This window comes from Penaeus japonicus, unplaced genomic scaffold (genome assembly GCF_977035675.1).
Source record: "Penaeus japonicus unplaced genomic scaffold, GWHDUDI00000001_assembly GWHDUDI00000013, whole genome shotgun sequence".
In the NCBI taxonomy this organism is placed as follows: domain Eukaryota; kingdom Metazoa; phylum Arthropoda; class Malacostraca; order Decapoda; family Penaeidae; genus Penaeus; species Penaeus japonicus.
Genome location: NW_028234415.1, coordinates 8,370,193 through 8,385,192, shown reverse-complemented (window position 1 = coordinate 8,385,192; position 15,000 = coordinate 8,370,193). Strand labels below are relative to the sequence as shown.

Below are 15,000 nucleotides of genomic sequence, written 5' to 3'. Positions count from 1 at the left end.
ATATGGAGTATCCTTATCTTGGAAGAATTATATTACCTACAGTTTTGATTACACTGCTGCAGTAAGAAAAAAAAATCCAAACATTTTATATAAGATGAGGAATTATTGTGTGTTTTCAATGTAGGAGCTTTTTTCATGTGGAATTAACATCTAGTAATATCACATATATATTGATGTTGTAAATGAAAATGTCACATCTGAATAGTTCAGGCTATTTAATCCCTAAGCCAATTCAGACATTATATATTTCCTCAAATCCCTTTGTTTGAGATTTTTAATACTACAAGTGTTTGCAGATTTTAGAAGAGTGTTTGGACCGGTATTCCGCTGACGAGATCTGCATAAGCTTCAATGGAGGCAAAGACTGCACGGTCATCCTTCATCTCTTGCATGGAGTGCTTCTCAACAGGTTAGAATTATGAATTTTTTAATAAATTTTTTGAATATTGTATCCAGTTTTCATATTTGTGTAGATTAGAGTAGCAGGGAGCGGAGGATTTGTATCTCTTGAAAGATATTTATAAAAAAAAAATGTGATTTAGGGACATTTAAAGTAAGGCTAGTCAGTGCAAACACTTCTCAACAATTTGAAATCAAGGTATGGTGGTTGCGCAGTGGACATATTCTTAAAGAAAACAGTGAAGTGGATAAGCAACTAAACTGTCGGAGCAGGAAACTCTAGCCCATTGGTGGATCTAGATCATTTGACATGTGGAGGTAAAGATGTGGAAGGCAAAAGTCTTGGACAAAACTGTTGATGTGTCACAAATGTCGTCACACTAATGAATTTCTATGGTCAAGTGAGGGACACCTGCATAAAGACCTGGCAACATTAGGCGAACTGAGGGGAACATTATCAGGAAATTCTATCTGTCTTGCCTTAGAAATGCCATCCTTTTTCCCTCTTGCCTCAGGTGGCATCATCCTCACTATACAGGTGAAGACCCCTCATAATAAATTTATGAAATTCACTCTGCTATAAGAGTGGGTTCAAAGGCTGAGTTTTTAGGTCAGAGTTCTAGGCTGGATGAACAGGCCATTATTGCCAAAGAGTAACACCACACACCTGACTCTCATCACAGAAGTCAGAGAAAAGAAGAAGGAAGAAAGAGCTCTTCAGAAAGTGTCAGAATTAGTGCTATGAGAGTTGTTTCTGTATATTCGAGTCTTCTTGTATTTTGATGTATAAATTAAGGCATGACTAGCTGAGTTGTTAGTATGATTGCTCTTCAAAGTCATTTTAATAGATACCTTAAACATGTCATATTGTTGGTTTTTGTTTCTTTCTTTTTTAAGCTTATTCTGAAAGTAATACAAGATAATGTAACAAATGAATGTCTCAGCCTTGGTTCTTTGTTTTGAGAAATATCCATTCTTGGGTGAACTGAATGAGAGAGAAATTAATCAACCATGGATTGGGGTTATAAAAGAGATACGAAAGAAAGGGGCATTATGCCCCCTTGCACTTTTGAAGATCTGCCACTTGTCCAGCCTTAGGCCATCTCCACACTGGTAGAAAGCGGGCATAGGCAGGCAGGAGTGGGTGGGAGCTGGTTCGCTTGTGTTCTCAATGAATAAACTTTTTTATTAGTAAACTGAGTAATTGTTTTCTTTATTGATTGTCCTCAGTTGTCACTGAGTGAATGTAAGGTTCAAATGAGAAAAGTTAAATGTTAACTCTTTCCATGTTTGTCCATGCTCACCTGTTGCCAGAGTTGACACACCTATGGGCTACAATGTTATAGAACTTCTTGCTTGTGCTTGTTCACACATCTGCTTGCTGCCATTGAGGACGTGGCCACATGAGAGGGCTGCCCACGGCGCACGTCCCTCCTGAGAAGCTGGTATTCCAGTTGTGACTGACCTTATTCTATTCCCCACAGTGCACTTTCTCCAGGACCCTTGGTAGGGCAACCACATTATTGAGCTTGCAATCATGATAATAATTTCTAGAGCCTCTTATCTGAGATTTTTGGAAGTGTATCAACTTTTTGCCCCACGGCAAGCCCTTCCGCTGGAGCAGCCAGTGCTCCATTTTTCTTCTGAGTAAAATGGATTTGTCAAGTCGCCTACTTTTCGGAGGCTATCATTAACAGCATTTGCTCAGAACATTTTTTTTTTTTGCATTAGTTTTTTGTTCTCCTTTCTTATTTATGGAGTTGATTGATTTCAACCACTTAAAGCACATTTTACAAAGAAAGCACTGCTACATAAATATGCAAGACCAATTTTCCATTAATTATTTTTTATCATATATATACTATTATTTCAAAATGTTTAACATACATTTAATAACAACTTTAAAATATAGACACCTTTTGCCCTCACAGATTGTGCTATAAGATTGTATAAGTACAGAAGAAGTGGGAAGTTAACTAACAGGTAGTCAGAGGAATGTTGAAATGGTACCTGATATGACCCCTTCAGTAGCTCTGCTTGAGAGAATTTGATAGCTCATATACTTAACAGAGAAAATTAAAGAGAAGAATATGATGATCAAGTACAGTATTATTCCACAGATACCCAAAAGACACTCCATCCATCCAGGCAGTTTATATCACCTGCAGCACGCCTTTTGACGAAGTGGAAACCTTCATTGATCAGATGGTCAAAAGGTGAGTGTAAAATCTAAACTCCCGCGTAGGTTTTCAAAAGGATTTTAAAGAATTTCAACGAGGATGTGTTCTCAGTGTCCTTGCCTTGAGATTTTTTCAGGTAGAATGTTATTCTGAAGGAGCCGAGGCTGACCAGTTTGTAACATGGATACGAAGTTATAGGAGTACTTACTTACCATTTTCCTCTTTTTGAAAAATTCATAGAATAAAGTTGAATATTATGAAAGAATGTTACCTCGTATGTAATGTATGAATGTATAAAGAAATAGAATAGAAAGAGATCAAATTTTCAAATATAGAGAGAAGTCACCCTTGATTAACAATCCTTCAAAACCATAGCTATGACATTGGGAGTCTCCGGGTTACCACAATAACACCATATAGGTTTTATCATAGTCCAGAAGTTAATTTGGCTATATTATGCAATTGGTATTAGTATTATAATTATATGGGTATAGCAGTATTAATCTTTGTTTGTAGAAATATAAGTAAAAACTAATCGCAATCCAAGAAAAAGGTATTTAGATCTTCAGAAAAAGAAATATATATGCCTTTCAGTGTTTTTTTGTTTGTTTTTTCCTGTTTTCAGATATAACTTAACCCTATGGAGGCTAGAGGGACCTATCAAGAAAGGCCTCGAGGAACTGTCAAAAAAAGAGCCAAAAGTGAAAGCGGTTTTGATGGGCACCAGATGGACAGATCCCTACTCTAAAACCCTTCAGCCATTCCAGGTAAATCTACGTTTTGTGTTTCAGAGAATGCTTTGTCAAGGCATTATTTTCTTCAATTGGTTGAATGTGTTGATACAAAATTTTTTTTTTAATATTGGTTCTATAAATTAGTTTTGCATTCCCAGTTTTCACAGTCACACCAATTTTTTTCAACAAATGCCAAACACTTTAATATTGTATAACAACAAAATTTTTGTTTATTACATGAAGTTACTTTGTTTATGATCCTTTGATACTCATACTATCAATTTAAATGATGGTGTAATTAGACACTTGACATGTACTATGTTTTGTAAATGTATGACTATATATAATAGTCTGTTTTAATTAAACATGTTTCCAGAGAAGAAAAAGTCAATTGGTTAAAGTAGATAAAGAAAAAAATCAGCTATACCTGTGAATATTAATTATTTATGATCAAATTACTTACCCATATTTCTTCTATTTCTAAATGCATCTTGAAAAATTACAGAAATAATTCAGAAACCATAGTGATCAGGCCAGTGTATGAAAAAATAATCTTCTGATTTTTTGGCCGACAGATGACAGACGAAGGTTGGCCACAATTCATGCGTGTCTCCCCCATTCTGGATTGGAATTACCAAACAGTGTGGACTTTCCTTAGGTCACTCTCTGTCCAGTACTGCACCCTGTATGATAATGGGTAAGTCTTTCCAGAAGGAAATTGTATTTTACCATTTTTTAACCAGATGCCGACGGGGCTGTTTTGGCTCCAAATGGTCTAATCGCCAGGGTATTTCAAACGCGTAAGCTTAATGCCTCGGGCTAATTAACCGCTCTGGCCACAGCCAATCACTCAGTGCACTGGCCAGAAGGAAAGCCATGACAAAATATCTTATCCCCGGCGGCTAGTCCTGCCACCAGTCGACGTGTTATTTTGTCACCCGGCGTTAACGGGTTAATATGATTAATAATTTTTTTTCTTCTGTTGAGCCTCATGGCATATTTGAAGTTTTTGCAATTATGTGATACCATACCATTAACAGTATATTTTTGCTTACATCAGTTGTTATACATATTTATTGTCAATAATTCGCAGGTATACTTCACTTGGAGGGACACACAACACAATCAAGAACCCACACCTGAAGTACAGTGATGAAGATAAAAGCGAACACTATTATCCCGCTTACTTCCTGAAGGATATGGCTTTAGAGCGTTCTGGTAGGACGTAGTTAAAAGTGCTGCTTTAAGCATCTGTGGAAAGACATAACCACAGCCATGTCTTTCTTTGATCAGTATAATCATTTGTTGATTTATGTATTTATATCTTTATAATGATGGTGTCCAAAGAGTTATCTTAAAGAAAATGTGGCTCTTATATTTAATGGGATTAACTGATAAATAGGGGCTATGAGGCAGGAAGATTCTGGAGAGAAACAAGAGAGCAAAACCAATGGATAATAAATGAGAGGGAGACATGGTGAATGAAAATGGTAAGAAAGAAATCTGGAGTAAAAGAAGAAGAAAGTGAAAAGAAGATAAAAAGCGTATGTACTTAAGATGATCAAATTTTTATCATTTGTGTTTGTTTATGTAATTTTTCTTGGCTGTGGTTATGAATGATGTAAATATATCAAGTCCTCCAAATTTGGTCAGTTATTTTATTGTAAATAACAAAGAGATATTAATGCATCATGTACAGTTATTTAAATTGATTTTTCTTATTTGTTTTCATCTGAATGTAAATGCATGTACAAATGATCTTGAAATGTAAATTTTGCGCTAACAATTTTTACTCTACCATATTCTTCTATAAACAAACAAATAAATATCTCAAATTTCAGTTGAATATCATCAGTTGTGCATTCATTCCATGTAAATATTAAACTTCACTTATGTTAAATTAATCACATATAAAACTTTGTGGGAAGCTCTGGTTATATTTAATAATTTTATTGTAGGAGTTAGAATCTCTTTGATGTATTATGTTGTATTTTTTGAGTAGCGTTTTTTTTAGGATGTCGGGTATTTATTTTTGGTGTTAAGTTTCTTGTGATTTCGACGTATTCTTAGTTAATACTACATAGGTGTGTGCATTTTAGTGTTTCCTTCCATTTCTGTAAAACCAGTTATGTAGATTAGTAAGGAACAAAAAGGAAATATTTAAAATATAATGTGAATATATCATAATTTCAGGAATCATTGAATTTTCTCATTATATTTAAAATCCTAATCAGCTACATAATTGTTTCCTTTGGTTTATTCAGACAAATGCATTAAATTCAAAGAAGTTCATATATTATGATCAAGTGAAGATTAATGAAAGACCTATTCACGGTAGAAAAAAAAAGTTTTAAAAAGTAAAAAGAAATAAAACTATACCCGCTAACCAAAGTTTAACTAGCAAAAGAAATAAAGAAGTGTTAAAAAGTTGATTTTCATGGATATACATTACAAACAGAGATAGTCTCCATGTAACAATCTATCAACAAAGACAGTATTTGATAATTGCCAAGTCATAATGTCATGCCTGTGAAAATAAGGTTATCCTTGGATGTTTCAGTTCTTTATTTATTTTATTTTTTTATTGTTAATTTAAAATCAGTTAGTGACTAGAAATTAGCAATAAAATCTTAAGAGATGAGTCTTTCTCATGAGTAAATTCCTTATTGACAAGAATTGATAGAACTTCTTGGAACTACTCTGGTTATTTCCCACATATTTTGAAACATGCAAGGTGGGTAATCTTCATGCAAGGTAGCACTTCGTCATATGAGTGACTTGTCTTCAGTGATTTCAGGACTATGGAACAGGGTTCTCAGATGACCTGGCCTCTTATAAAGAGGTATAGCCAAAGGAAAACATCTCTAATATTTTGAAAAAAGCAAGAGACGATCACAGAAGATTGATTGATTACTAAGAATTGTCTGTGGCATCAATAGCTCGGTCAGTAGCAACAATGAACATAGAAGAGTAGAATATATAGTGTCCTCAGACTCTTCAGCATTTTATGGTGTGTCTTCTTTCCTACCTAGAAGATATTTCAAAAGTGAAAGTAGATAGCCTACTGAATTATTAGTGACAATAATGTATGCAGACAAAAATGTTCCATTTTTATACTATGGTATCCTTGTTTAAATTTCTACCTTATTTGGCTGTACACTGCAATCAGTAAACAGAATTAAAGTAAAGAGAAATGAGAAAGATAAAAGGAAGAATGATTTATAAGTAATAGATGTTCTAAGGAGACAAGTGTATGAAAGGTCAAGTTATGGTAATGAACTAATGGTCTGGAGGTCATAATTTAGTAAGGAGTCAATGAAACTAATACAATTAAATTTTAGAGAGAAAGCAAACTGGGATACCTTGCCTTGAATCATTCCATTTCTCAGATTCCAACATCTTTATCTGAATTAGCAGGATAATAAAAACTTATTACAAAATTTTGGATTTATTTTCCATTTTTGAAATTTGTGGTCAATATGACCAAGAACACAAGTCCATTATTTATGTGTAGTCCTTGCACTACATGTCATTCCACATCACCGTGGCACCCTCGACTTCAACCATTTTGTCTTTCTATCCCTTCCGTCTAGTGACTGCCAATTTTCCATTACGCTAGCAACAGTCTATGCCATTCAGAATGTTTATTTTAAAACATGTTCCATCATCAATTTTCTCATTATATTTTCTTATAACAAGTCAAATCATAGCTGATGCTGCTGATGGAAGAGAAAGAAAGAAAAGGAACAAAAAAAAAAAAGGAAAAATAAATCTGCCTTAGAACTGATATACTGTATATATAAAATGAAGTGATAAAAAAAAGATATAGTTCACTGCATATCCACTAAATGCCTTCTCTGTTCAGCAAAATTTGTGATCTGCAAAATTAGACTTGGACTGGCATCCATTACTGCATTTTGTTGGACAGGAAAAAGTTGATGCTCAATACTGCCGAGAAGAAAAAAATCCATGCACATTATCCCACATAGGCTAATGGGTTTTATATAAGATTTATATACCACATATAAGTATTATCAAATTCATCAACAATTATCATGAAGCAGTGACATGTTCCACCCTTATGTTGGTTCTAGCCTTTTGTCCCGACACACTAAATACCCAGTCTGGTTCTTCTGGATAGATGAACGTAATGTGCTATTTGGATATTCTCTTCATTTTGCTTTTAATTTCAATCAATCACTTCTTGCTTAGTTCTCAGACAAGATGGTGCTCACTTTCAAACAGCATAGTTCTTATTCACTACAGGATTGTATTTTGTGTTTTTTAGAAATCACACATTTATTTCTTCATATTTATGTCACAGTTTTTGGTCACTGACAAAATATATGTAGATAGCTATACATGTCTAAGAAGTCAAAGATTCAGCTCCCCCGTCCTCCTTTTTAGGCTTTTTCACACTGTCTGCCTGCGCTTCCTCATTGGTCTGAGAGCGAGAAGCTGCAACACGCCATTCCAGGGAGTTGTACAGTAGGTCTACATCCTTGGGGCTCCCCTGGGAAGGAAAAGCATAAACCATTAATTTCATCATGAATAACAACATTGGCTAATGCTAAGATTAAAGTCAAATGTCCAACAAGCGTTCTCCAAGTCAGTTTTTACTTACCATTGCAAGGAATATTTTTGGTTGACCATCTGCGTCTAGAGCTGTGAACCTAACACTCTTGCTGCTAGCTCTTTCTACAGACATATCTGACCATACCTGTAAGAGAAAATATATTTAAAATAATAATAATAATAATAATAATAAGTATGTGTGTCTGTGTGTAGAAATTAAAATTCGAAAGTAACTAATTTCAAATCATTAAAATACACACACACAAACAGATTTTCCCCTAAATCAATATATTTCACAATATTCAGAATTAAAGAGGCTGCTTACTGCACAATGAACCTACCTTGGTATTTAACATAACTGTAAGTGTTCCTTGTGTTCGAATGACCAACCGGGAATGTATTTCTTGACCAGCATCCCAATCATTTAACCGAAGAATGCCACGACCTCGCTCTTGCCATGATCCACTAACCCATGCATAAAGCTTGCAATTCATCTGTTGACACAAAATTGGGAATGAGTTAAAAAAAAAAAAAAAAAAAAAAAAACAGATGTAGTCAATATATATATCTGCATATTCAGATCCATTCCCCCCCCTTCCCCCTCCAAGAAGGAAAATAAAAACTGAAATTTTCATTCTCTGTACAATTCCAATGTAACTTATAATGCTCCATATTTTCACACACAATCTTAAAGGACTACCAACCTGCAATACATTTGACTCGCTTTCCTCCCCAGTGATGACCTCGACCTGGTCAAATTTGCGTTTCTGACTATTCTCCTTCTCCGTCAACTCCCGAGATGATTCTGCCAGAGACTGCCTGCTGTTCCACAAACCATCTTCTCTTGGCTGAAAGGAAGGCTATGAAATCAGTAATAAAATCCATCTTCAAACGCTAAACACATTGATTGATTGGCTGAAATCTAAGTCAGCATGTATAATAAATTCCATATAATCAAAAAGAAAAATGAACATGTCACAAAAAATGATCAAATTCAAAGGTGACGACAAAGTTTATAAACATACCAGCGATATTTCTGACGCCGCATCGGAAAAAAGATTTCCAGTTGTCATCCTCCCATTTGTTGCAGCTGACTCTGGCACCTGCAGGAAGAGGCAACAAAAATTGAATGAAAGAATGCCATAAAAATTCTCCAACATTCGTATCATTCCATTTCTTAATGACAAAAATAATAACCCAACAAGTGAGAATTCCAATCATCCCAGAAAACAACAACAACAACAACAACAACAACAACAACAACAACAACAACAAAAAAGAAAGAAAGAAAGAAGTGCCAACTCACGCGCGACATTTCAGATGCTGCATCCGAAAAGAGGTTTCCTGTCTGATTCTCCCCGTTGGTGGTAGCAGCTGAGTCCGAGGATGATGTGACGGAGCTGTCTCCTGCCTGGAGAGAGAAGGTACATTCAGAAAAATCCCACAAAAAAAAATATATCACAATCTGAAGGTATAATGGATAATGAGGATGCTGTTGACGTTCAACAGAATGATGGTGATAAGAGTGATGATGATGATGATGATGATGATAAGAATGAAGTGGAGGAAGACGTATGTTAGGGATAATAACACAAAATGAAGCAGGGACAGAGGAAAAGGTAAAGAAAGGTGAAATACAAGACACCAGTGAGAAAATACTAAGATCACTAAACCAGAATTGGCTAAAGAAAGGAATGATTTAGTATTTGGAAAACAAAAAAACTAAGCTGCAATGCACGCTTAGTATTATTCTCTGAACCTCCATTCATTTATGTCACTTACGGTTCTTTGAATAAACTCATAATCACCTGTTCACCTCTTTTATTTTTTTGTTTTTGTCATACCAGTTTAACTGATACATAAACTTATGCCATGTATACATTCAAACTAAAACCCTTTGGTAATTACCCTTCAGCCTCAAGTAATACATTGTTTACACTTATGTATCCACATGCTATTATTATCCGCATACTAAAATTAGGACTCAAAGCCTATCCTACAAAAGTCAACAATTCTCCTAATAAGCCATAAAGCTTCATAAGAGAGAAGACCCATCTCATTCTAAAGAAATGGGACACTACTGCCTAAGCACTGCCAGAGCTCCTAGACGGCAGGTAATAAGGGAAAGGGATGGAGAGAGAGGAGGGTATGCCAGCTATTGCGCTTGTTATGATACTCAAGCAAAGTCAACAATGGTGAGGACGAAGGAGTAACTAGTGACTAACTAGCTACCTTCAGCCGGTCCTACTCATACATCAATCTAAGTTACTATTCCCCACATTAGCTTTAAAAAACACATATATACATAAAAAAACTACGCTGCCAATATCATGACATGGGACACACAAATGTATAAAATGATATACATATGCAAACAGAGTAAAAATTGATTTAAATTCCTCCCTTGTGAAGAGAGAGATCATCAATATACCATGAATAAAACTCACCACTACTTTAGACTGCAGATTCTGCCCAAAGATGAAGCTATTCCTTGATATGCTTGGACTGAGGGAACTGTGGGGAGAAGACCAAAAATTATTTCTATTGCTATCTACAGCTACCTACTTTACATTTCATGATCTAACTAACAATATTAATACTCCCTAAAAATACTCTAAAATAACCTGACAAAATAAGCATGATTAAGCCTGCATAAGCCTAAAATTTATCTAGATTTCCTAAACAGTACATGAAGATCATTTGTACCAGAGTCCTCTAAGGGTGTTACATGATTTCCGAGCAGAATTGTGCTCACAAGTTTCTGCAGACCATGAGAGGTATGTGTATGTTACATATTCCTTGGTGAATTAATGATAAATCAACCCAATGACACCGGGAACATACACTGTCCACAATGATTTCTTCTCTTTTTCTTTTTTTTCACGTAGATGGCTCTACTGTTCCTTATTTACAAAGGAGTCAATTACTAGGCCTACCTGACCTCACCTGTTTGTCCCATTCCTTGAATTTGTGTGATTCCCCCCCCCCCCCATTTATTATTATTATCTCATTAACATTACTACTATCATCAATATTATGATGATAATCCAAGGAATGGTGTAAATAGGTAATTTCAGGCAGACCTATTAATGCCGGGGTTTCACTACCTTTACCAATTATCGCCCTTTTGACCAAGCCAGACCATGAGTGTTCTTTGCCCAGACTCTTCAATTTTCCTTCACAAGCAGTGATGATCTATAAGTCTATAACCATCTTAGAAGCTTGTTAAAGACTATCATGCAGTAATAGCTCCAATGTTTTGAAGCCAGCCTAGACATCCCAAGGCTAGGGAAGTGTAACCATAGGGGGTGATTGAATGGCCAGAGGGGGGGCTCAGGGACCAGGGCCGAGTATGATAAGTGAAACGCCGCATCAACCCATTGATGCCAGTAGTGCACATGTACATAACCATCCAGAGTTTTTGAGCATGATGTGGTTGTGAATCTGATAGTGCAGACATAGTGATGTGAATAATGCAATTAACACCACAGCTCCCTACATGGCTGGTGACTCTGCATGGCAATTTGCTTGAATAATGAATATCTGAATTTCATATGCATAAAAATGGTAAAAAATTATCTGCAGACCTTATACAAAAAACATTTTCCTTTTTCTGCTGTCCGATTGAGTTTGAGTACAAAACAGCTGTTTATAATTTGTGTTACAGTGATTTGGTTTTAAATATAAGCAATGCAGAACATTCTGAATTTTCTATTGACCTGCTATCTCTATAGAGCAAAGATGTAAAATTACATAGCATTTGAATGATCTTACATATGGGTATGAGAGTTATGCCTTTTCTATGGTGATAGTATAATTCTTGCTTGCAAGAATTTTACCAAATAAAACCAAGAGAAAATCTTAGTCAGACAGGAGCATTCTTGCCATTTCTTGATCAGCTATATTCCTACTTAAAATGTTATGTTACTCATGTACATTGAATTCACTTTAGTGCTCATTTTCATATACTGTAAAATGAGTTAAATTTTGATAACACAAAATATATATACATCTATATATATATATATCACCATTCCACAAGCATGCAACTGCACTCACACCCTTTCCCGCCCACACAAGAACACACCCAGAAACACATGTACTGTCCTTCATACTTACCCACCCACTCTTACTTACTCACTCACTCGCTCACTCTCTTTAATGTTTAAGTAATGTAGATAATCTACAAGCAACCCTCAGGGTGTTCTCTAGGAAGCTCTGAAGAGCCAATAAATATGAAAAGGATGGAGATAAACCACCAAATAAATTAACATTTGCAGGAAAATCAGTTTATAGAAGAAAAGCTGATCAAAAACGAGGCGAAAGAAAAAGATAATGGATAGAAAGAGTAAAAAAGAGTGAATTTTTGTTTATGAACAATTCATCGAAGTTTATATATGTAACTGCACCATACAGAAAATACATAGATTAGGCTAACAGTCTGTAAATAATCGAAGTGTGTGACAAATGGATGAAAATAAATGAGCAAGTTTTGAATACCTCGAGAGCTGCCGTTCCCTAAGATATTCAAATCGGAACATACCTATCACTGCCTTCTCCGTTCCTAGCAAGAGGAACGAACAGGGATCTTGAATTACTGGTGTTGCTACTGCTGTTTGTATTACTCGTGCCACTGCTGCCATCAGAGTTATTGGTGCAAGTGTGAGACAGCGAGGAGGCTGCTGGGCTTGGCTTCTCCTCCATGGGCGTCTCTCTCTCCACCAACTGTTTGACTTGCGGGCTTCTCGAGGCCCCAGAGGTTGAGGAGGAGACATCCTGACTGCTGCTCAGAGAGGGGGTGGGTTCTTCACTCGGCCCTTCTTCTAGCCCCGAGGCTGAATCTGCCTTATCGTCAGGATCAGCCCCACCTAGAAAGTCAACGGTTTTGGTAATGATCTTGTGTTTGTATGAAAATGTAAGAATATTAAAACCTTTATAACATTATATATATATATATATATATATATATATATATATATATATATATATATATATATATTTTTTTTTTTTTTTACAGATTGTTGACTACAATATGAATCCCCCCCCCCACCCACCCACCCACCCCGATCCCCCTAAAAAGTCAAATCTGGGACATTTAGTCATTTTCCATCAAGCAGAAAATATGAATAGTACTTACCTTTGGCAAATGGATTGGCAGAACCTGAAAGAACTGATGGTTTCAATTTAAATGCTGACTTGGCAGCCTGCGGAGGAGACGAACTTGTGACTGTTAAGGTAGGTGGCGTGAAGAGGCTGGCACCTGAACGGCTTGTGCCGCCAGGTCGTCCCGAACCCAGAGTGGAGGGTCGTATGACTGACAGTCCGCTGGAGCTGACTTTTGTTGTTCCTACATGAGGGAGATACAAGCAAAACCAAATTAGTTTCCAATAGTTTTTCTTCCTTGTCATATCTATTTATTTATCTATTCTTACATTCCTTTTAGTCTTCCAGAAAGGAATGCAAATGAAAACAGGAAAAGAGAGAGACAAGATTAGTTAGAAAAGAAAGACCTGAGGGTACATCACACAGTCACACCGCAGGGAGGCAAAGGAATATGCGACCAATAAAGCTCACCTGATTCTGAAGGAGGTGCTAATCTGGGAGGGGCAAGGATGGGCTTCTGATCTGAGGACTCTGAGCCCCAGGTTGTCTGGGAAGCCGCTCTGGCGAAGGGGTTGCCCATTCCGGAGCCCGCCAGGGTGGTTACAACAGAAGAACTCTGAGGTGTGGAAAGAGCGGCAACCTTGCTATTGTTGCTGTTGTTACTACTACTGCTGTTGTCAATGTTGCTGCTGCTGCTGCAGGCTGAGTTTCCATCACCTGTTGGCAAGAGAGGGTCAAAGCATTAGGATGCAATTCTCAGTAACAACTAGTAATCAAGTTGATCCAAACACAAGATAAAGGGTTCTCTCTCTCTTTCATTCTCCCTCTCTCAAAAAAAACAAAACATTATGGATAGATAAAACTATAACTGAATTATAACAGATATGTTATAAACTACAGTCTATATGGTGCCAGTAACATTCAAGGAACATCAAATGATGAAGAGCAAAACCAAGTAACCTGTCTTTGTTCAGACAAAAATGAAAACAATACACATTGATAAGATCGTACATAATAGCAGCACTTTCCAACTGCAGTAATACTGGGACTATTTTCTAATTAACATCCATTCTGTTACGCTGCACGACCTTTTCGGCGAGCTAGATATCCCAATCGGCAGTTACAAGTTTGAATTTCAGATTTCTGTTGTTGTTTTTCTACATCTTGATTTACTCTACTTCTTTTTTCATCCGCAACATGATCGATTCCCGCAACGAATACAACCTATGCATGTATCGAATTACAAATCAGCAAGACCTGGCTGTCATCTACGGAATTTTCCGAGCGCGCTAACAACGGTTGCTGCAAACCTCGCTTTTTCATTCAAAGCAAACAGAACATTTAGGGAAATTTCGTAACCTTTTGCACTGAATCAATCAGTGATGACAAAAAAACTGATGCCATTATTAATGATAATTGCGAAGGGGCTCTTGTCCTCTACGCATGCGCAAGTCCCGGATGCAAGAAAATCTCACACCCACGTTTTCACCAAATTTAGGTGACCATTTAATGAATTTCGCAATCGGATTTCCCTAATCTCATGCAGACTCTACTCATAATGTGCAATCGCTCCTTCATATGTGGATTAAAAATACACCACGAGGCATGAGAGAGAACCAGCTAACCAAGGAGCAAACTTTGTTTTAGACAGAGTTTACTACAATCAATATGTTGGACTAGAACGCTCGCCAAGGCCAAGTCTTCAACCACATCCTCTTGCGAGCCATTGTGTTAGTATACATGATGGTATATATGTGTGTGTGTGTATGTATGTATGTATGTATGTATGTATGTATGTATGTATGTGTGTGTCTCTCAAACACACACACACACACACACACACACACACACACACACACACACGCACGCACTCACTCACTCACTCACTCACTCACTCACTCACTCACTCACGCACGCACATACACGCACACACAAGCACGCGCGCCCTGAACTAGAAAGTGCGATAGTTAACAAAGGCAAAAATACAAGACGTGCCGTCAGGAAAGCCA

At 36.6% G+C, this 15,000-nt stretch overlaps 2 protein-coding genes across 3 annotated transcripts in view; one reads left to right on the top strand and one right to left on the bottom strand.

Moving 5' to 3' along the window:
• The window catches only part of LOC122245779 (bifunctional FAD diphosphatase/FAD synthase), an 11,596-nt gene extending 4,843 nt beyond the window's left edge, over positions 1 to 6,753 (top strand). Inside the window, exons 7-11 of the mRNA XM_043003773.2 lie at positions 297 to 409; positions 2,520 to 2,615; positions 3,205 to 3,346; positions 3,889 to 4,010; positions 4,407 to 6,753. Coding sequence (XP_042859707.2) covers positions 297 to 409; positions 2,520 to 2,615; positions 3,205 to 3,346; positions 3,889 to 4,010; positions 4,407 to 4,542 — 609 coding nt within the window. The 3' untranslated portion in view covers positions 4,543 to 6,753. The remainder of the gene's footprint in view (positions 1 to 296; positions 410 to 2,519; positions 2,616 to 3,204; positions 3,347 to 3,888; positions 4,011 to 4,406) is intronic.
• The window catches only part of RanBP3 (ran-binding protein 3), an 18,457-nt gene continuing 10,202 nt past the window's right edge, over positions 6,746 to 15,000 (bottom strand). The window contains exons 2-11 of one of the 2 annotated variants that reach the window (XM_043003772.2): positions 13,463 to 13,708; positions 13,026 to 13,235; positions 12,432 to 12,756; positions 10,336 to 10,402; positions 9,195 to 9,299; positions 8,914 to 8,991; positions 8,593 to 8,736; positions 8,230 to 8,382; positions 7,938 to 8,033; positions 6,746 to 7,826 (exon numbers count right to left, since the gene is read on the bottom strand). In XM_043003772.2, the coding sequence (XP_042859706.1) occupies positions 7,680 to 7,826; positions 7,938 to 8,033; positions 8,230 to 8,382; positions 8,593 to 8,736; positions 8,914 to 8,991; positions 9,195 to 9,299; positions 10,336 to 10,402; positions 12,432 to 12,756; positions 13,026 to 13,235; positions 13,463 to 13,708 (1,571 nt within the window). In that variant the 3' untranslated portion in view covers positions 6,746 to 7,679. Of the gene's footprint in view, positions 7,827 to 7,937; positions 8,034 to 8,229; positions 8,383 to 8,592; positions 8,749 to 8,913; positions 8,992 to 9,194; positions 9,300 to 10,335; positions 10,403 to 12,431; positions 12,757 to 13,025; positions 13,236 to 13,462; positions 13,709 to 15,000 lie in introns of both variants that reach the window. The other variant, XM_043003771.2, reaches the window with a different exon arrangement.